The sequence below is a fragment of the Rana temporaria genome, chromosome 9 (assembly GCF_905171775.1).
Source record: "Rana temporaria chromosome 9, aRanTem1.1, whole genome shotgun sequence".
Lineage (NCBI taxonomy): Eukaryota > Metazoa > Chordata > Amphibia > Anura > Ranidae > Rana > Rana temporaria.
In genome coordinates, this window is record NC_053497.1 from 110,230,395 (window position 1) to 110,251,156 (window position 20,762).

Sequence of the window (20,762 nt, forward strand, 5' to 3'; positions counted from 1 at the left end):
TCAAGAGCACGCCGCCTGGCCGGTCAGGAAAGGGGATGGGGATGAGCGAGCGCCCCCTCCTCAACTGTGCCAGGCCGCATGCCCTCAACATAGGGAGGTTGGGGCAGGGGGGCGCCCTGCGGCCCCCCCACCCCAAAGCACCCTGTCCCCATGTTGATGACAGGGCCTCTTCCCGACAACCCTGACCGTTGGTTGTCTGGGTCTGCGGGCGTGGAGCTTATCGGAATTCAGGAGCCCCCTTTAATAAGGGGACCCCCAGATCCGGCCCCCCACCCTAGGTGAATGAGTATGGTGTACATCATACCCCTATCCATTCACCTGGCGGGAAAAAAAATGTAAAAAAACACACCACACAGGGTTTTTAAAGTAATTTATTAGTCCGCTCCGGGGGGCATTTTGCCGGGGCCCCCCGCTTTCTTCTTTTGTGAGCAGGGGGGGCCCTGTCGCCTTCTGCCTCCTTCTTTTCTTCGATGTTGACACGTCGCTTCCTCCCGCTGTAATGCAGTGTGTGCGGCTCGCACCGATTTATATAGGCCTCTTATGACGTCACAGTCCCATCATGCTTCGGGTGGTGACAACATAAAGGGGGCGAATATCACCCGGTGACCCCGCCCCCTTAAATCGTCACCACCCGGAGCATTATGGCACTGTGACGTCATAAGAGGCCTATATAAATTGGTGCGAGCCGCGCACACAGCATTACAGCAAGAGGAAGAGACGTGTCAACATCGAAGAAGAGAAGGAGGCAGAAGGCGACAAAAGGCCGGGGCCCCCCGCCCCGGAGCAAGAGAACCAGATGGCGGTGAAGACCGGGACTCCGCCCCCCGGCAGAAGATGTCGAAGAAGCCCGGGGCCCCCGCTCGTAAAAGAAGAAAGCGAGGGCTCCGGCAGAACGCCCCCCGGAGCTGACTAATAAATGACTTTTTAAAAAACAGTGTGTGTAGTGTGTGTGTTTTTTTTTTTTTTTTTTTTGCCAGGTGAATGGGTAGGGGATACGATGTACCCCATACTCATTCACCTAGGGTGGGGGCCGGATCTGGGGGTCCCCTTATTAAAGGGGGCTCCCAGATTCCGATAAGCTCCCCGCCCGCAGACCCGGACAACCAACGGCCAGAGTTGTCGGGAAGAGGCCCTGTCCTCATTAACATGGGGACAGGGTGCTTTAGGGTGGGTGGGCCGCTGGGCGCCCCCCTGCCCCAAAGCACCTACCTCCCCATGTTGAGGGCATGTGGCCTGGCACGGTTAAGGAGGGGGGGCCACTCGCTCTTCCCCACCCCCTTTCCTGACCGGCGAGGCTGTGTGCTCCGATACGGGTCTGGTATGGATTTTGGGGGGACCCCCACGCCGTTTTTTTCGGCGTACGGGGGTTCCCCTTAAAATCCATAGCAGACCCAAGGGCCTGGTATGCTCTTGGAGGGGGAACCCATGCTGGTTTTTTATTTGAAATTTGGCGTGGAGTTCCCCCTCAAGATTCATACCAAAAGCACCAATTGGTTTTTATGCAGAAGTGAGCCTGATTTTGTGCACTCCAGCTTTAGTAAATAAACCCCTTGGTCTTTTACCTGTGTTTTTTTTTTTTTAAGGAGTGAGGGGGAAATCGCTCTGCACAAGCTCCACATAGCAGTAAAAACACAACAGGGATCCTAATGCAATCTATCCAAATCAAAAATAAATAAAGTTCTGGTGGGACAATATTGTACACTTCAAAGCGTACTCAAACAAAAATATAAAATATTGCAGCTTTCCAATCCTTAAATGTGTTTGTTGCATTACTTTTCTTTTCTTCTGGCTTTTACTACTATATTGTTACCCGTTAATCTTGCATTAACACATTTTCTGTGCCTAGGGTGCATATGCTCACTCACGCCACTGATTTTTGTTATCAGTTTTGGATATCAAGATATATTTTAATGGGGTCTTAATGAGGTTTTGGTCTTGGAAATGGCATGTTTCAAAAAAGTTTTTTATCAAGAGTCTGTTTTCCTTTGTAGTTCCTTCCAGGCCCCTTACCCCAGAAAAGTTTGGCAGCCCTCATGTTTGTGCCAGGTTTGGCCCTGGAGGTCACCTGATCAAAGTGCTTCCCAACCTCCCTTCAGACGGACAGCCCACGCTTGTAGAAATCCACAACATGGAGGTAAAGATTCTGAATTCGCCTCTTTTGTGGGTTAGGTTATTTTTGGCATTCGCAGTACTAGAAAGTAGGGATGAGCTCCGGCGTGTTCACACAGTCCACTTGCAGAGCCCGCCAGGAAGTCTGCACGGCGCTGGGCTAATCACAGGCAGGGAGACATTGTCCTGATGCTCGGCTGCAGAGATCGGAAAATGTCTCCCTGCCTGTGGTTAGCACAGCGCCGTGCAGACTTCCTGGCGGGCTCTGCACGTGGACTGTGTGAACACGCCGGAGCTCATCCCTACTAAAAAGACAAGTTCCCTATCAATATTTTGCAATCATTTTCTTTCTTACTCAAACTTTTTACTGGTTTTTATCTGACTGTACTTGACTATTTTCCAGATTATCATGCAGAGCTGTCCTGGACAAGAACAGATGAGAGCGTTTCCGGGACCTCTGGTCAAGTATGTTTGTGTAATTGTCATGCAACTGTAGAAGTGATTGAATTAATCTGTGACCATAGTGTTTACTCATACCCAACTCATAAAAAATGTTGAGATGTTTTCCATACAGTAGACCAGTGGTTCCCAACCCTGTAACCGCAACAGGCCATGTTTGCAGGTTTTCCTTTTATCCTGCACAGGTGTTTTAAAGAGGGGGGGAAAAAAGTCCCACCTAATTTTTGGACCAATAGGAAAGCTACCTCCAAATCACTTTCAGCTATAGCCTGAACTAAAAAAGTAGACTTGCCTGTAAATACCATATCTTGAAGTACAGTACAGGACACTGGCAACTTATTCCTACACCATGAGGTATAGCTTTGTATCTTCGGGTGATTGGACACCGGCAAGCTTTTTGAGGACACGTGCCCCTGGGGCACCTCCCCTGTAACCCTAGTTTTGTAGCAAGCAATATAGAGTAACAAGGGTGTCCTGTAATTTAGCCAGCAGCACCACAGAGCCCAGCAGCCCCACAGAGCCCAGCAGCCCCACAGAGCCCAGCAGCCCCACAGAGCCCAGCACCAGCCCCACAGAGCCCAGCACCAGCCCCACAGAGCCCAGCACCAGCCCCACAGAGCCCAGCACCGGCCCCACAGAGCCCAGCACCGGCCCCACAGAGCCCAGCACCGGCCCCACAGAGCCCAGCACCGGCCCCACAGAGCCCAGCACCGGCCCCACAGAGCCCAGCACCGGCCCCACAGAGCCCAGCACCGGCCCCACAGAGCCCAGCACCGGCCCCACAGAGCCCAGCACCGGCCCCACAGAGCCCAGCACCGGCCCCACAGAGCCCAGCACCGGCCCCACAGAGCCCAGCACCGGCCCCACAGAGCCCAGCACCGGCCCCACAGAGCCAAGCACCGGCCCCACAGAGCCCAGCACCGGCCCCACAGAGCCCAGCACCGGCCCCACAGAGCCCAGCACCGGCCCCACAGAGCCCAGCACCGGCCCCACAGAGCCCAGCACCGGCCCCACAGAGCCCAGCACCGGCCCCACAGAGCCCAGCACCGGCCCCACAGAGCCCAGCACCGGCCCCACAGAGCCCAGCACCGGCCCCACAGAGCCCAGCACCGGCCCCACAGAGCCCAGCACCGGCCCCACAGAGCCCAGCACCGGCCCCACAGAGCCCAGCACCGGCCCCACAGAGCCCAGCACCGGCCCCACAGAGCCCAGCACCGGCCCCACAGAGCCCAGCACCGGCCCCACAGAGCCCAGCACCGGCCCCACAGAGCCCAGCACCGGCCCCACAGAGCCCAGCACCGGCCCCACAGAGCCCAGCACCGGCCCCACAGAGCCCAGCACCGGCCCCACAGAGCCCAGCACCGGCCCCACAGAGCCCAGCACCGGCCCCACAGAGCCCAGCACCGGCCCCACAGAGCCCAGCACCGGCCCCACAGAGCCCAGCACCGGCCCCACAGAGCCCAGCACCGGCCCCACAGAGCCCAGCACCGGCCCCACAGAGCCCAGCACCGGCCCCACAGAGCCCAGCACCGGCCCCACAGAGCCCAGCACCAGCCCCACAGAGTCCATCAGCCCCAGAGCCCAGCACCACCGGAACCAGGGATTGAGGTGAGGGATTGCATTGTGCTTTTTGGGGGGTGAGGGACTGCAGATTGTGTTTTGGGGATTGGGGAATCGCATTGTGGGGATTGTGTTTTTGTATCTACCATGACACAAAAACGTATACGTCTGGCATGCATTTTTTGACCAAATATAACAGGCTAATTTTTAAGTTGATCATTTTGTACGGCCCCCGAATGATGTTACAAAAATCCAAATGGCCCTTGGCAGAAAAAAGGTTCCCCACCCCTGGTCTAGGGCATGGGTAAGCAACCTTTCAGAGGCTGTTATCTATCTGGACAACATGGAGGAACAAAATCAAGGATCAGCGGGACCACTAAGGTGAGGGCACACGCCCTCACCTTAGTCTTTTTCTATTTTGTTAGAAAGGCCTTTGCATGAGATGTATCTGGAATTGAACCCAGAGATTCTAGATGCATGGAGGCTGGGGCGCAGATAGGTCAAAATTGAAAATTGTGTCCCACTGCAAAGCATAGAAAAAGCTGATGTGGTGGGTAAATGGTAACCTGTAGATAGCCATCTTGGGTTTCCACTGGTGCCACATGATCCCCCTTATCTCAGAAAGGCAATTATGGACCTTGCTTAATCCATATTAATATTTGGAATTGTTAAGGGATTTTAAATCCTGGATAGGGACAGGCTTTGGTACCTTGAACAGGTTTGAGTAGAATCCCTTGATCCAGTCCTAGGGCAGTACTGGTACAATGACTCCCTGGGACAAGAGGTGGTTAGGTTTTTTTTTTGCAAATTCAACTGCTCTTTGACAGTCTTTGGTTGCTTTAGCAGAAGAAAGTTATGAGGAGGTAGTGTTGTGAACCCCATCTTGTGTTCTTTTGAACCCACAGGTTTGAGACATCTGTGGTCCCAAGGGATGCAAACTGCAAAAGTCCCCCCAGAAGTGAGGGTGCCCCATCACTGGACTGAACTTAGGCTTTTGAAGTTGAAGCCTGGTTACTGCATACAGGTGCTCTGCATTTAGCAGAGCTAAGGGTTTTGTTATCTTTTTCTTCCTGTGACTTATTCTTTAATGAATTGGTCATGTGCCTAACCAAACAGCCATCTTGATGAGGCATACATGAGGTGTCTTACAGGCAGGTTCCATTGTCAAAACGTTTTTTCAAAGAAACCTGCACATATGAACAGAGATGAGAGCCATTCTGGATATTTGTCTTATAACATGTTCCAGGGCATCTGCACAGAATAGAAGAGCAGGTGGAAGTTGTTTTAATTGCTGTGCAACTGCCCGATCCTGAAAGACAGGGTTGTGTTGGTTAACCACTTGAGATCCGCGCTATAGACGAAATACGTCCGCAGCGCGGCTCTCAAGTGCCAAGTGGCCGTTTAAAAACGGCCTTTTATGTGCATTACCCGCGCGCGCCACTGGGTGGCGCGCGGCGGGTAAAAACTGTCCCGACGCATCGCCGAAGACCCGATGCGTGTACCTGGCGGCCGCGATGTCCGCCGGGTACACGCGATCGTCGGTGACACGGCAGGTGACAGCAGGGACGTGGAGCTCTGTATGTAAACACAGAGCTCCACGTGCTGTCAGGGAGAGAGGAGACCGATCTGTGTCTCTTGTACATAGAGACACAGCATCGGTCCCCTCCCCCAGTCACCCCCCTCCCCCCACACAGTTATAACACACCCAGGCTACACAGTTAACCCCTTCCTCACCCCCTAGTGTTAACCCCTTCACTGCCAGTCACATTTATACAGTAATTCGTGCATTTTTATAGCACTGATCGCTGTATAAATGTGAATGGCGCCAAATTTGTGTCAAAAGTGTCCGATACGTCCGCCGCAATATCCCAGTCCCAATAAAAAAATCGCAGATCGCCGCCATTACTAGTAAAAAAAAAAAATAATAAAAAAAATCATAATTCTGTTCCCCATTTTGTAGGCGCTATAACTTTTGCGCAAACCAGTCGCTTATTGCGATTTTTTTTTTTTTTTTTTTACAAAAATACGTCGAAAAATACGTATCGGCCTTAACTGAGAAAAAAAATAGTTTTTTAAAAAAAAAAATGGGATATTTATTATAGCAACAAGTAAAAAAAATATATATTTTTTTTAAATTGTTGCTCTTTTTTTGTTTATAGCGCAAAAAATAAAAACCGCAGAGGTGATCAAATACCACCAAAAGAAAGCTCTATTTGTGGGGAAAAAAGGACGCCAATTTTGTTTGGGAGCCACGTCGCACGACCGCGCAATTGTCAGTTAAAGCGACGCAGTGCCGGACGCTGAGATTTCGCCTGGGAACGAAGGGGGTTTATGTGCCCAGTAAGCAAGTGGTTAATTGTCCCGGTTGTTAGCTGTGGTTTGACATTCTGAAATGCCTACCAGAGCTGGATGCAAGGCTGGACCTGCCAGGGTAGCGTTTTCTAAAATTTTCTTTGCACAGAAACTTTAAAAGCTAGAAAATCTTAATTTGGTACAGTGAGGTGTTTGTTTTGGACCGAGACAGCATTTTTTTAACTGGAGAGATTTAGAAGATATTCGGAGAGTAAAAAGGTTTTCAGGAATGACTGATGTCGTGATGGATGCACATTATTTTTGTTCATGAACAGTTCATGTTTTGCAAGGCTTAGGCTGGCCATAAATTATAAAAAAACATTTTGTACAGTTTTTCTTTGGATTTATCAAAACCATATAATATGAGGTCAAACTTAAACACTTTTAAATTAGTATGCAATCACATAGGCCCTTGCACTACATAGTTGAAGGTAAATCTAAAGGAAAGTGAATAAGATAATTGTACAGTGTATGGCCAGCCTTAGTGGTTCTCTCTGTGCCCAAAAGAAAAAGGAGTGTGGTGAGATGGAGGAACGTCCACTTTTATAATGCCAAGGCTTTTGCGCACCAAGGCAATGCGCTTTTCAATATTGGCAAATCAGGGTCTGACGTAATTGAGAAGTAGGAATAGGAAAAGAGGTGGGGTGTTTTTAAGCTTTGGACAAAGATGGCTCAATTAAGGCCATAATCTGTCCTAGAAATTGTGACCTAGATGCAGAAATTCTGCTTTTGTCACGTAGGCCACTTGTTACCTGCCTGAAGTAAAGCTAAAATTGGATGTTTAAGTCGGTGTTAAGACCAGTTCCTGCTCCAGTGCAAAGGAAGGCTGAGTGTTGTGCAGGCCTTCAGCAGAGTGAATGTTCACCTGCTGGTTAAAGTTGTCTTCTTTTTGCCTGGTCTCTGCCATAGCTACAAGTGAAGGTATTCTCCTGTGGGGTCTTCACATAGTAGAGTGTGGGAGGTAGGGTAAGAGTGTCCAGCAGGAGTAGTGGTAACCCAGGTGTAGACTGTAATGCAATGAAACCTCATGCCTAATGGGTGTTCTTTCTTTCTTTCAATGGTGTTGGTGTCTGTAACGGTATGGCCCGTGGGACCCAGAGGCTCTTGAAGGGTGTGGGGTACTCCTGTTTCAGCTTCACCAATGACTCTTGTGTCTAGGGTCATCCTATGTCCACTAGGGGCATAGGATGACTGAGAAATTATATCTTGGATTACATGAGATGGGACAGTAATAATTCACAATGTATTGCAGAATATCTTGAAATATTACAGGTGGTTGATTCTGAACCCAACAGGTCAATAGAATGACTCATTCAATGTGGAACATAGACTGTTAAGGGGGTAATTAAAGCGGTGGTTCACCCTCCATAACTTTTTAGCATAAAATTCGGCATAGTAGCGCGAGCTACAGTATGCCTGTCTTTATTTTTTTATCCCCGTACTCACTGTGCACTCGTAGATACAAGATTACGACTCCCCGCGGGGAATGGGCGTTCCTATGGAGAGGGAAGGTGATTGACGGCCGGCTCTGGCATGTCACGCTCCCCGAAGACAGCCGGAACAGGTCTCGGCTCTTCACGGCGCTATACGGCGCCTGCGCACAGACTATGCGCAGGCGCCGTGAAGCGCCAAGTCCTATTTCGGCTATTTCCGGAGAAGCGTGACGTGCCAGAGCCGGCCGTCAATCACCTTCTCTCTCCATAGAAACGCCCATTCCCCGCTGGGAGTCGTAATCTTGTATCTACGAGTGCACAGTGAGTACGGGGATAAAAAAATAAAGACAGGCATATACTGTAGCTTGCGCTACTATGCCGAATTTTATGCTAGAGGGAATTTTTTTTTTTTTTTTTTTTTATTAATAGGGTGAACCCCCGCTTTAAGTCTGCTACTGTCACGTAAACTAGCCTTAGTCTGGCTTCTAAAGACCTTTTCATTGTGTGATGCTAATTAACACTGTTTTGTGTGAATTTCTATTGATGATAAATGTGTATTGTATAGCAAGTGAGAAAAGCTGGAGTCTCGATGTCTGACTTGTCAGCTGTAGCTAATTGGCTTACGTGGATTATATCGGTGCCAGAAAGTCTGACTAAAGATGTGTATTGGGCCCTTGTGTCATGTTGTGGGTGGAGTTAAGACATTAATATTTGGTTGCTGACTGCATATAAAGAGCCTGAGTTTACCATTAAAGTATCTATGCGTTTTGAACCAGAGAACAGAGCTGTGTCTCGTTTCTGGGGAATCCATATGGGCCGTGTTTGTCTGCTGGATTGTGGCGTGTCGATAAGCTGTCGTGGGTTGATGGAATATTGTAAACTGCGTTAACCCCTGACCGTTACAGCGCCCAACCAGAGGCATGATGTAACACCTGGTCATCCACTTGAGACTTGCTGCTGGACTGTATATTCGGTCCAGGCCTAGCCTATCATGATGGGTATTCTCTCGAAGGGGTCTTTAGGGTCTGGGTTCCATTGTGATGCATCACAGCCCTGGACTTATATAGCACTCTGTGGCTAACTCAATGCGTTGCAACAAGTGTGAGTGCCCCATGTAGGATCCAGTACCTGATGATACATTACAGGTTGTGTCCACAGCATGGGGTCAGGTACTGCTTTCAAGGTTTACAGAGGTTGCACCAATTCACATGCACTGCTTTTATTTGTGGTATTGGAAGGCAGTGAAGGAGATGATTGTTTTTTTAGATAAAATTTGAAAAATACAAATTACCCATGTAAGAAGAATTGACATATGCAGTCGCATCGAGTGGATCCGCCTTACGTAGCTCTTGAAGGCCTTTAGAGGATACTCATATTGACACTCTGCCTCTCAGATTTCTCTTGTAAATTGCATTGTTGTGCTCCGTATTCTTACTAAGTGGACACTCTTCTGTGGTAATATATGGTCACTTTACTTGTAATACACTATACTATGTTTTGATACTATTTGTATTGGAAAAAGAATGGAAATGCATAAAGAATGCAAAAAGAAATATCACGAAGTGGGGCTGGGTTAGAATCTGTGTCGTGTTATTTCGGTATGTATCTTTCTGTTTGTACAATTCTCCTTATTTCTTGTCTCAGGGACAGGGAGTTGGGCCTTGAAGAGAAATGTTCCTGTCATCTGGGGCTTGCAGTTGTTAAACTGCTTGAGAGCTGTTTTTCATGTTTGTAGTTAATTTCACAATACTTATCAGTCTCCATTTTATTTGCAGGGATGAAACCCACAAAGTTGATGTCATTAACTTTGCACAAAACAAAGCCAAAGAGTGCACACAGAATGAAAACCTGATGGACCAGGAATCGTCCCGTCTGCTCTGGGATTTTGTTGTTCTTCTGTGCAGGCAAAATGGGGTAAGTTGTGTCGCATGATGTTGGCGACATCATGGGTGGTTACCTACAGTTAAAGCCAGACGCACTATAGCAAAACACATAAGATCCATTTCTTCATGATATAAGCAAATAACGATAGGGGTGGCCAGTATACATGTAAGGATGCTGCATTCAATCACAGGAAGTGATGAGCATCTGGAAGAAAGTGCAGAAATTGAAATGATAGAAAGAGGAACCTTTTCTAGCTTTCATTTTCCTCTCTAGGTTAAACTAATGTTCATAACGTCTAATGTAGTAATGTCTATGCACATAGATTTAGTTGCCTTGTTTGCTGATGCAGGGTAAAGCTTTGCTGATGTCTTTGCAAAATCCTTGCAAATTCCGATTTACTTTTTCCTTACTGATCTGTTCAGCTGTAAAAGTGCAGAGCCTACACAGAGCTCATGAATCTCTCCCCGACTCAATGTGACCACACTGTGCCCAAGCAATAGTGAGGAAAGGGTATATCGCCTAACTTTCTAAGGCCAAAAGCACATTGGAGGAAACAAGGTGGAGTGAGGGGAGTGTTTGGGGAGGAAGGATGTGGCACAAGTATAAGAAGCTGTGGGGGACTTTATGATTCTTGTGTGCATATTGAAAACGGTTTAGTCATTTTCTACTATATTCAGCATCTTGCTTCTGATACTAATAATCTTATTCTGTCAGGTAGTTTGAGTTGGAAAACCTTTTACTATAACTTGCTGCTTTGTGTTAAATTGTATAGACTGTTGTAGGGACTGATATAGCCGAGTTGCTGCTGCAAGATCACAAAACTGTGTGGCTTCCCGGGAAATCACCAAACGAAGCAAATCTGATCGATTTCAGCAATGAGCCGCTGGAACAGGAAGAGGAGTCTGTTGCCGCCCAGCTCTCCTTTCTTACAGATACCTTGCCCATCAGTGGAGCAGTCATGGAAAAAGAGACGGAACGTTTCAGGGAGTTGCTACTGTACGGGCGAAAAAAGGTACATAAGTCTTTACAATTGAATCCGAGAGGATTCATTACTTTATTTTAGTATCTGATGGCACTGTTCCTATGTACTGCTTGTAATTTTATCCTTTCTGTGTCTTAATGCAGCAGCATCTGATCCAGTGAGAGTAATGAATGTTTAAAATATTGGCTTCTTGCTTTGTTGCTAAATCACTGTTATCCTATACCTTTCCCAGGATGCTCTGGAGTCTGCTATGAAACATGGACTGTGGGGCCATGCACTGCTACTGGCTAGTAAAATGGACAGCCGAACGCATGCCAGAGTTATGACCAGGTAGGTTAAGGTGTGTGTGTGTGTGTGTGTGTGTGTTTTTGTGTTTGTTTGTTTTTTTCTTGAATTATCTTCATCAGGACTAATTTTATTTAAAGCCCAACTATAGGCTGGCCAAAAAATGAAACGTGGATGTCAAGCCCCTGCTCAACATATACAGGTAGTCCCCGAGTTATGAACATCCGACTTGCGAATAGCTCCTACTTACGAATTAAAGGCAGCGTCACGTCACTGTTGTTGGCTTGTACTCCACACTGGTTCCAGTGTTCTATCAATATGTTCCCCCCATTAAAAAGGGCGGTCACTTTTCGACAGCGGGCACATATTGACAGAACACCCGAAATTGCTGTGTAGCCATCTTTCAGAATGGGACACATGAACTGCATGGCCCACATACAGGACTGCATGCCCAGAAGCACCTGGCTGGAGTTGCACTTAAAAAATGTACTGTTCCAACTTAGGAAAAAATTTGACTTAAGAACAAACCTACAGTCCCTAGCTCGTTCGTAACTCGGGGACTGCCTGTTAATCATGATTATGCAGGGGGAGGATAGGATGGATTGCAGTGAGGACCTATATGATGAGTGGGGGATGTCCTCCACGTTGAGCCACTCGCCTAGTTCCCAGTCCTGGTCCCCCCCCCCTTTTTTTTTTTTCCTGGCTTTATCAGAATCCACCCTTCTATGGCGATGTTTTACACTGTAATAGTCTCTTTGAGTAGGTTTCTGCTGTTCTAGACAAGAGGTATGCCCTTTCTTTCCTTTTCCTGAATAAGCAGGTTTTGACCTGTGCAACGTGTTGAAGGTAAAAGGAAAAACCTTTGAGTGGCTTTTGTACACAAGGCGATGTGGTACCTATCAATACAGCGATTGAATATGTTTACTACTCCATATTTTTTTTTTTTTTTTCCTATTCAGGTTATGTAATGCTTATTTTTTTGGGGGGTTAATCTAATCGACAGGTATAATAAATATAAGGCTACCCCTTATTCAATAACCCCTTCTACCTTGGCAAACAGATGACATTAGAAGTCTGAAAAAACATAGCTGTGCTCTTGAGCGCCTGTGGCGCAAGACTTCTGTACAACCAGCCTGCCTGTTCCAGGATCAAAATTTGGCCAGTCCCTGCTGAGCCGGACAAATTTCAATCCACGTATACAAATTCTGTAGCTGCTGACTTTTAATATAAGGACACTTACCTGTCCAGGTATCCCGTGATGTCGGCATCTCTAGCCGATTCGTCCATCGGCTCTGGGTGCAGGAGCCAGCATCTTCATTAAGGGAAGCAGAAAGTGAAGCCTTGCGGGTTCCCTACCTTATTCCTATTCATGCGCAAGTCACACTGCACTTTCTGAATGGTCCAGCTGTCTTCTGGGACCTGTGTGTTTCCCATAAGGCAGTGGGGGGAAGGAGGAGGGGCCAGGAATTTCATAGCTCACGTGTTTGTTGTGCAGCGATCTTTCCCGGAAGTTGGAGGCGGGTAACTGGTTTTTGAAAGTTACCCACGCCCCCTCCCCCAAATGTGGCAGTGGAGGGTGCAAACAAGCAGAGCGTCCCCTTTTCTGTGGAGCTCGCCCCCCCCAGTCTTTATTAACATACATTGAAAGAAGCCCAACCTGTATGCCTTTAACCCATTGTTGGGACAAACTGTGTTCAAATCTAGTTTCTGTCCCAGCTCTTCCACCTCTGCCCTCACCTCACTACTTTTTATATAGCTGCCTGGATAGGAGGAAGGGAGAATTTTTTTATATAGCATGTCACTTGGGCTGCAGACATTACATCCTGCATAGCAGAGCCCAGCCACAGTCTTGGGTCTTTTGAATGTTCATACAAGGGAGGTTTTAGGTAAATGACAACATAAAATACGTTCAATGCACATTTAACTTCATAACATTTTGTTGAAATTAATGGTCTGACATCAGGGTCCCTTCAAAGTGGCACTAAACTCTGCTTTAAAAAAAATTCTACTTCTAGTACTCTGACGCTTCCAAATAAAATTTTTATTTTTTTGCTGCAGTAACCCTACTTCCTTTTAGAGGGTGCAGGAATATAGTCTCCATCTCTTACTCGCTCCCAAGAGGAATTAAGGACAATGGGATTTGTAGAATGCATGGAGAATTGAGAACTGCTCATTCCAAACAAACAGAAGTGAGGGGGGTGTTACTAAACAGGGGGAAAAGGAGAGATTCAGGAGCTCACGATGGACATTGCAAGTAGGCATAAAAATACAGTAAAACCCATTTAATGAAAAATACGTTACTCTAAATAGTGGATGTGTGGTTTTTTTTTTAATTAAATTTTTTTGTTATTTAGTGTCTTTTTGAACACACCCTTTTTTGACCTTACTGCCTTAGGGCCCTTTCACACGGGCGGATCAGTAATGTTCCGCTCTGTGTGTCCGCAAAAGCTCAGCGGGGATCCTCCGTAAAATCCCTGCTGAGCTGGCAGCTGACAGGGCGGTCCCCGCACACTGTGCAGGGACCGCCCTGTCTTTCCTCCGCTCTCCCCTATGGGGGATCGGGTGAACGCGGACCGTATGTCCATATTCATCCGATCCGGCAGATGGAAGAAAAATTGGATTTTCTTCCGTCCGCAAATGCGGATCTTTGCGGAGGCGGACGATTACGGGTGTCAGCGGATGGTCATTCGCTGACACCCGTAATCACATAGGGACCAATGTATGTCCCGTTTTCATCCGCAACGGACGGATGAAAATGCGGACATACGGTCCGCCCCTGTGAAAGGGCCCTTACAGTTCTGTATGGCTGCAATAGTGTAAGACATGAGTGGCCATCCATCCATCTGGTCCTTTACTGGTAAATAGATTTCAACTTTGAACAGGTTTGTGGTAACAGTGTAACATAAAATTTAGTCAGTTACACTATATATATATATATATTTCGTTTTTAATGGAAAATATTTTTTTATAAAGGGTGTCTGTTCCTTTGTATCTTCGTGAACTGCTTCCCCTGCTCTTCTAGTGAGTCACTGTATGTAACATAAATGACCATGGTAGTACCATGTAGAGCCAATTTTTGATATGGCCATGCATGCACATATACAGTTCCATAACTGGCATCTTATGCTGAAGAAGGCATGGAACTAGGGAACTTTTGCGAAGCAGCAGACCACAGCAAGCATAAAAACTTTAATCTGCATCCGATGAGTGTGTATATACCACAATTGAATAAAAAGGAGAGATGGGATGCCTTGTACAAATGTGGTGGTAAAGGTGCAGTTATTCCTTAAGAACAATTTTATAATGACTAAACTGTTTGTCTGGTTATCTAGGTTTGCCAACAGTCTCCCAATTAATGATCCTCTGCAGACAGTCTATCAACTGTTGTCTGGAAGGATGCCCGCTGCAGCCACGGTGAGCCTCTGTAAAGTGGGCCTCTGCTTGGCAGGCTTGTATATTTAAATTGCCTAAGGCCTGGTTCACACTGGTTTTTCAGATGCAACTTGAGTCCCACAGAATCTCATGACGAGCTATTTTTTTTTTTTTTTATGGCGCCAGTTCACATCGGTGCAGCACGAAATGACAGTCTTGCTACAAAGTTGCATTGCAATAGTGTGCACCTAGCCTAAAACAACATTACCTGTTTTTTGACAGTTATGCCGTGTTTGAAGTGGTTTCTTTTTAGATGGGCAACAGACAAGAATCGAGTTGTGTTTAAAGGGTAACTCCACATTTGTGTGTGGGGGGGGGGGTGGCAAAGAAAAAAAAAATCTAGCGTATACGATTGTTACACGTCATATTGTGATGGAATGTTATAAGAAATTGCCTTTCCTTGTTGATCTGCAATGCTGTAGTTTTTCGGTAAAATTCCATAAAATGTGGCAACCCTGGAGGTGTTCTGTACACAGATGGCCCCCAGAAATGTAATTTCCTGCTTTCCGAGAAGTCTGCACTAAGATACAAGTCAGATTTTGATCATTCCCTGCCACAAAAGTTTCTGTTTTGGTGAGATACTCCTAGAGGGAATAATCCATATTTTAATTGCTCATGTTCCTGGAAAAAACTCTAGGGTACAGTGTGCTTTAGCAACTACCAGCTGGAGACTGGGTCATGAAAGCCACAATGAAGATAATTGCCAGCACACCACAGATCTACAAGTTGCGTCCAAGTAGTTCTTTATTGAGAGTGCAATGTTTGAGTGCCGCAGGACCCCTTCATCAGGCATGTGAAACCATTTGGACTCGACTTGAAGATCCGTGGTGTGCTGGCAAATATCGTCATTGTGACTCCTAGAGGGAAATCGCATCTAAAGGGATGCAGACCTTGCCACTTCCCTCAGAAATTTGAAAATGTAGCAGCTGATTGATAATATCACTCCCATTCACTTTGCACATGGGCACAAACTATTTCTTCAGATTAACAAAAGGTAGGAGTCTGAAGCAAAATAGTTAAAATCCCTGCAGTATAGACAGATCACCCAGAGGGGAATGTGTTTGTTTTTTTTCTCACCAAAAATGTAGTTCTCATTTGTGGGTCAGAAAACCTTGGTGTCCTGTTTTGTGGCTTTACTATTGGCTGTGATGAAGGTATTTTGATATATACATTTTTTTTATGCTTGTTGCAGTGTTGTGGGGATGAGAAATGGGGTGATTGGAGACCTCATATTGCTATGGTATTGTCAAATATAACCAATAACCTTGATGTTCCAACAAGAACAATGACTACTATGGGAGACACATTGGGTAAGTTTGATACCCTTTTAGGGCCAGTTCACACCAAGAAATCATTTGTACTTTGTGAATTGTGTCCATTCATGTTTACTGTTGTGATAGTGGTGATTGATCACTGCTATCACTTGGTACAACAGGTCTGCTGCGATTTGCCCTGTATTTTATGATCACTGTGACCAGTCAGAGATCACAGTAGTACACAGTGATTGTGTGCGACATAATGGAGTTTTTTTTACTAAAACTGGAAAGTGCAAAATCGGACTTGATTCTGCATAGAAACCAATCGGCTTCCAGGTTTTATTGCCAAGGCCTAATTGAACAATCTGAGCTCAGAAGACGGTTGGTTTCTTTGCAGAAGCGAGCCTGATTTTGCACTCTTCAGCTTTAGTAAATAAACCTCAATGTTTTTATAAGTATTTTGTGGTAATTCTGTTTAATGTAAACATTTCAAAATGCCATAATTTCCCTTTTTATTGTGTGCTAGTTGTTAAACTTGCATATCTGTTTCTTTGTAAGCATCCAGAGGGCTCCTAGATGCTGCTCACTTCTGCTACATTATGGCTCAAGCTGGTTTTGGAGTTTACACAAAGAAAACAACCAAGCTTGTCCTTATTGGCTCCAACCATAGGTGAGAATATTGTATCTCTTCAGGTAAAATGTTGTCTTCTTCATTTGGGAATAAAACAATGGTAATTTCTACTACAAAGCCATCATTCTTGCTGTCGGGATATCCCTCACTGACGGCAATACATTGGAAATGGTAACGGTTTTCAGTAAAATGTATTTCCTGCTTCTGTAAGGTGCCATTACATTCCATGTATATCCAGGAGTGTCTGCCAGAACAATTAGAAATGTTGTAAAAGCTGAGGGAATTTGTGGACTTTAATTTTAGCACAATCAGAAAAGTCAACTCGTGTAATTTTTACCTTGGTTGGATTTCTTCTTTAAAAAATACACAACTGAGAAATTTTCTTTTTTTTAGCTTGCCTTTTGCCAAGTTTGCAACCAATGAGGCGATTCAGAGGACTGAGGCGTACGAATATGCCCAATCCCTGGGTGCTCAGACCATCTCCCTGCCCAATATCCAGGTATGGTTTTCTGCTCTGCATAATGCTGTGAGATAGAGATTTAGTCATTGTGGAGATCATAACACTTTCTCTTATCCCTGTACGCAGGTTTACAAGTTTATCTACGCCTGCCGACTGGCTGAGCACGGCCTCTCGGCTCAGGCCTTCCAATACTGTGAACTCATTGCAAAGACCATTCTTAAACATCCATCTTACTACTCCCCTGTACTTGTCAGCCAGCTGCTTGAGGTGACTACTGCTGCTTTATACACTTGTATGTCTGAAATGTTTCCGACCTTTACTTTTAGGTTGACTTTAGGACCAAGTTCCTCAAGTGGCGTTCTGCAGTGTGTTTAGGAGGGGAGGGATGGGACAAATGAGGTGTGTGTGTGTGTGTGTGTGTGTGTGTTTTTTATTTTATTATTTTTTTCCTTCTTGCTTAAGGCTGATAATACTCTTGGACCAAATATTGTCTGGTTCAACAAACTGGATGACATTCCGCCCATGGATAAAGCAGCCTGTCCAACAGAAGCCAGTCATCGACTGGCTTATACTGAATAAGTCTGCTGGAAAATCAGCATCCGATCAGTGCTTGCAGCCATTGGCTGGGAGTGCTGATCAGTGTGTTCTGGCAGGGGCAGTCTCCCTGTCAGAACACAATAGCTCAGCAAGGGAAGATCGCTGAACTATCATTGCTTGTGTTAGTACAGCGATCTGTCAGTTTGAGTTTTTTTTTTTTTTTTCAGCCCGCTGGGTTGAATGGGGGGAAAAATACTCCCTGTGTGTACTCGGCATTACGGTGTTGACAAGAGTTTGTCTTGCAGATGGTTTGCTCTCAGGTTACCTGTACTGCAGGAAAGCAAGAGAAAAACTGCAGTAATGGAGGAATTGTACAGAAAGTAGTTTGCTTCTGTTCCGGAAACCATCTCAGGCTGTCCAGAGAGCAAAGGCAGTGATGAGCGTAGAAGTATAGCAGGATAAAAAATTGTAAAACATTTTGGATGATGGATTAATACATGATTTGGGATGATAACATTAGATAAAAAGAATGAGTTGGGGCGTAGAAGTGTTCATGTGGAACTGTGGGGCTAAAATTTGAGAGGTGGAGATAGGAATTGAGAACCTTGTCTATGTTTGGACTATAAAGCAAGGTTTCTCAGCTGGGGTTCAGTGACACTGTTGACATACATTCTCTGCCGAGTATCAGTACACTGTTTATGTTCACACAGAGCACCAGTGCACTTTTTTTGTTAGTGTAAATGCTATTATTTATGTTGTATCTACAACTCGCTGACCACGCCAACTTGTGTGGGCTGTAGATGGGGGGGGGGGGGATATTTTAGGGGTTCGTGGAGGTTTCTTAAAGCTCAAAAGGTTCAGGAAGGCTGTTTTAGCAAAGTTTAAAAGTTAAAGGTGGTTGCTCCTCTTATAGGGGGCATGCAGCAGGCCCCTGAGGTATTGGTCCTGCCCTCAGAAGAAAGAACGCCAAGTAAAAGCTTATATTTACTATTGGTATACTGTCCTGTGTCCTAGGTTGTTCTGTTAGACTGTTGTCAACATGTTTCAGTACTGGTATATTACAGTTCAGTATGTTGATTATTTCATTTATGTAAAAAAAAATGATCATTAGATTTAATGTTAAATAATAAGATGTTAACTCTTGCAAATGTAGTTAAGACTGCAAGAAAAAAAATGTAGAGGACAAGCTATGTCCAGATAAAAGATGTCTGCCTCTTTGGTTTATTTAGTTGTCTACTTAAGAAGTGTAGTCTTCCTAGAAAAACACATTTAACATTTTTGTTATTTCTCTTCCTAGGTGTCCTTACATTTGAGGTTTTTTGATCCTCAGTTGAAAGAGAAGCCAGAGCAGGAGTTGTTTGTAGAGCCATCATGGTTGGTTCGAATCCGTCACCTGGATATGCAGATGAAGGTGAATTTTATATTGCTAGCAAAATGGAACTGTTCCTTGAAAATTGGAAGCGGTGTGGAATACTGCCTTATATAATTAGAATATACGAACCTGTGTCATTTTAAGATTTTTAATTTACCCACCTGGCATCCATGGGTCGTTTTAAAAATGGCTTGGTTCAAGCAAGCTTGCAGTTGCAGCCATGAGTTCGGTCCTGTGTTTGTTTTTTTGTTTTTTCTAGTCTGCAATTAGCTTTTTTTTTTTTTTTAAGTTATCCAGGTGGCTGTTGAGCCACCCAATGGCTTTAATGCTCTGTGAAGGGCCGTCATCTGTGCTTTCCTAGCCTAGAACCACGATTGAGAGGTGGAGAAGCTCGTTCCCCGATCGTTTCTGCAATAAACAAACATTCCATCACTTCCTGATTTAGATTTGTCAATCCCCTGCTCCTAATGCATAATCTGTTCTCTGGATTAGAGGGCATGGGAGAAATTACAAGTCTTGCATATCCCTAATGTCTCCATGAAGAGGACCTGTCACATGGTGCTTTTTATATATATATATATATATATATATATATATATATATATTTCTCTTATCGTCCATGGACGGACACAGCTCCTTAAATCTTGACAAGTGGGTTATGTTCCCTGTTTACAGGAGAGGACTAGGCAGAAACATGTTAAATAGTTAAATACATGTTACATTAACAGAGTTGAACAGCCCCGCCCAGGGGGCGGTCCCTCCAGACATAACCCTCCTCACTGCAGCTTGCAGCCTCAGTTTCGTTCTGCCTAGCAAAGGAGAAGGACGTATGGCTCCCTTTGGGCCCAGCGCCCTGAGGAGAAATTTTATTTTATTTTACTTTACTTTTTCTTGAAGAATCTTCTTTCAACTGTTGGCTGAGAGACAGGCTGGATATTATAGATCCTTGTAGTCTACTCAGTCCGACCAGCAAGCGTGGGCACACCTTTGCAAAGAGGCTTGGTCTGCCACGCCATACCTCATGACTCCTGAGGTGGCCGGTGAGCTTTGCTCCGAGGTCCACATATGACTGGGCTGTGGTGTTGTCTCACTCACAGTGGACCGGGCCGACAGCTACCTCCATTTCGGTTGTAGTTCTGTCAGGAATGCGTCAGCGAGTACTCGCTTGGACGGGTAAGTACAGTCCCTCCTGCTTCGGTGGGTTGGTACAGCTGGGCATTCCTGGGGTTCGGGGGTCCCTTCCCCTTACTTCCCTGCTCCTTTCCCTTGCTGCATTGCTAACATTGCCGCTGTCAGGGGGGAGGGGGCCTTCCTGAGGGGACTGTGTTATCTGGCCTGTGCTTTTTCTTTTTTGTATTGGGCTTTCCTGTGAGGTAAAAAGCCCTGTGATGAGCACAGATGTTTATGATTATACTTCAGCAGACGCTGACTGATTGGTGACACCTGTAACGGTTTTGCTTTTTATGCTGTATCTGTGTCTTATCCTTAAATAAAACAGCCCTATGAGGCTTTTCCTGTTTAAACACAGGTCCCTGCAAAAGTTACCTCACAGTTCTTTTCCTCTCACAGACAGCACTGGGCAGTCTCCTCCTGAGGGAGTCCCCTGGTTACCCCTGGTCAGCGCAGCAAGTGGGTGAGAGGCCCTGAATAGGGCTCTAGGAGCTTTTGTCTATTTGTATGGACAGGTGTGCATATTATAATACACACTATATGTAAATATTGGAGTCAGTATCTGGGTCCTTCCCCACATGCTGGTGGTGGCAGCAGGTGTTAGCACCTGGGATTCCCACAGAGTTTTTATTGTTAGTCCTGGACACAGTTTGTGCCAGGGTGGGGGTGGACTGCGGGCGGGCGGTAAAAGAGTGCCCCCTTCCCCCGTTATCCCCTGGGGAATGCTCTGTTATGGAGCCATGGACTAGGTACCTAGTTAAAAAAAAAAAAAGAAAAAAAAAAAAAAGGCAGAATAAGGCATTTATGGGTGCACTTTTTACTGCTGCAAGGGACTCTCCT

General features: G+C 45.9%; 1 protein-coding gene across 4 annotated transcripts in view; it reads left to right on the plus strand.

Annotated features, from left to right (window-relative positions):
- The window catches only part of SEC16A (SEC16 homolog A, endoplasmic reticulum export factor), a 110,063-nt gene that overhangs the window by 52,803 nt on the left and 36,498 nt on the right, over nucleotides 1–20,762 (plus strand). For all 4 annotated transcript variants that reach the window (XM_040324112.1, XM_040324110.1, XM_040324111.1 and 1 more), the window contains 11 exons: nucleotides 1,992–2,134; nucleotides 2,513–2,574; nucleotides 9,689–9,827; nucleotides 10,570–10,809; nucleotides 11,012–11,109; nucleotides 14,397–14,478; nucleotides 15,689–15,806; nucleotides 16,311–16,422; nucleotides 16,777–16,882; nucleotides 16,970–17,110; nucleotides 18,678–18,791. In XM_040324112.1, the coding sequence (XP_040180046.1) occupies nucleotides 1,992–2,134; nucleotides 2,513–2,574; nucleotides 9,689–9,827; nucleotides 10,570–10,809; nucleotides 11,012–11,109; nucleotides 14,397–14,478; nucleotides 15,689–15,806; nucleotides 16,311–16,422; nucleotides 16,777–16,882; nucleotides 16,970–17,110; nucleotides 18,678–18,791 (1,355 nt within the window). The remainder of the gene's footprint in view (nucleotides 1–1,991; nucleotides 2,135–2,512; nucleotides 2,575–9,688; nucleotides 9,828–10,569; nucleotides 10,810–11,011; nucleotides 11,110–14,396; nucleotides 14,479–15,688; nucleotides 15,807–16,310; nucleotides 16,423–16,776; nucleotides 16,883–16,969; nucleotides 17,111–18,677; nucleotides 18,792–20,762) is intronic.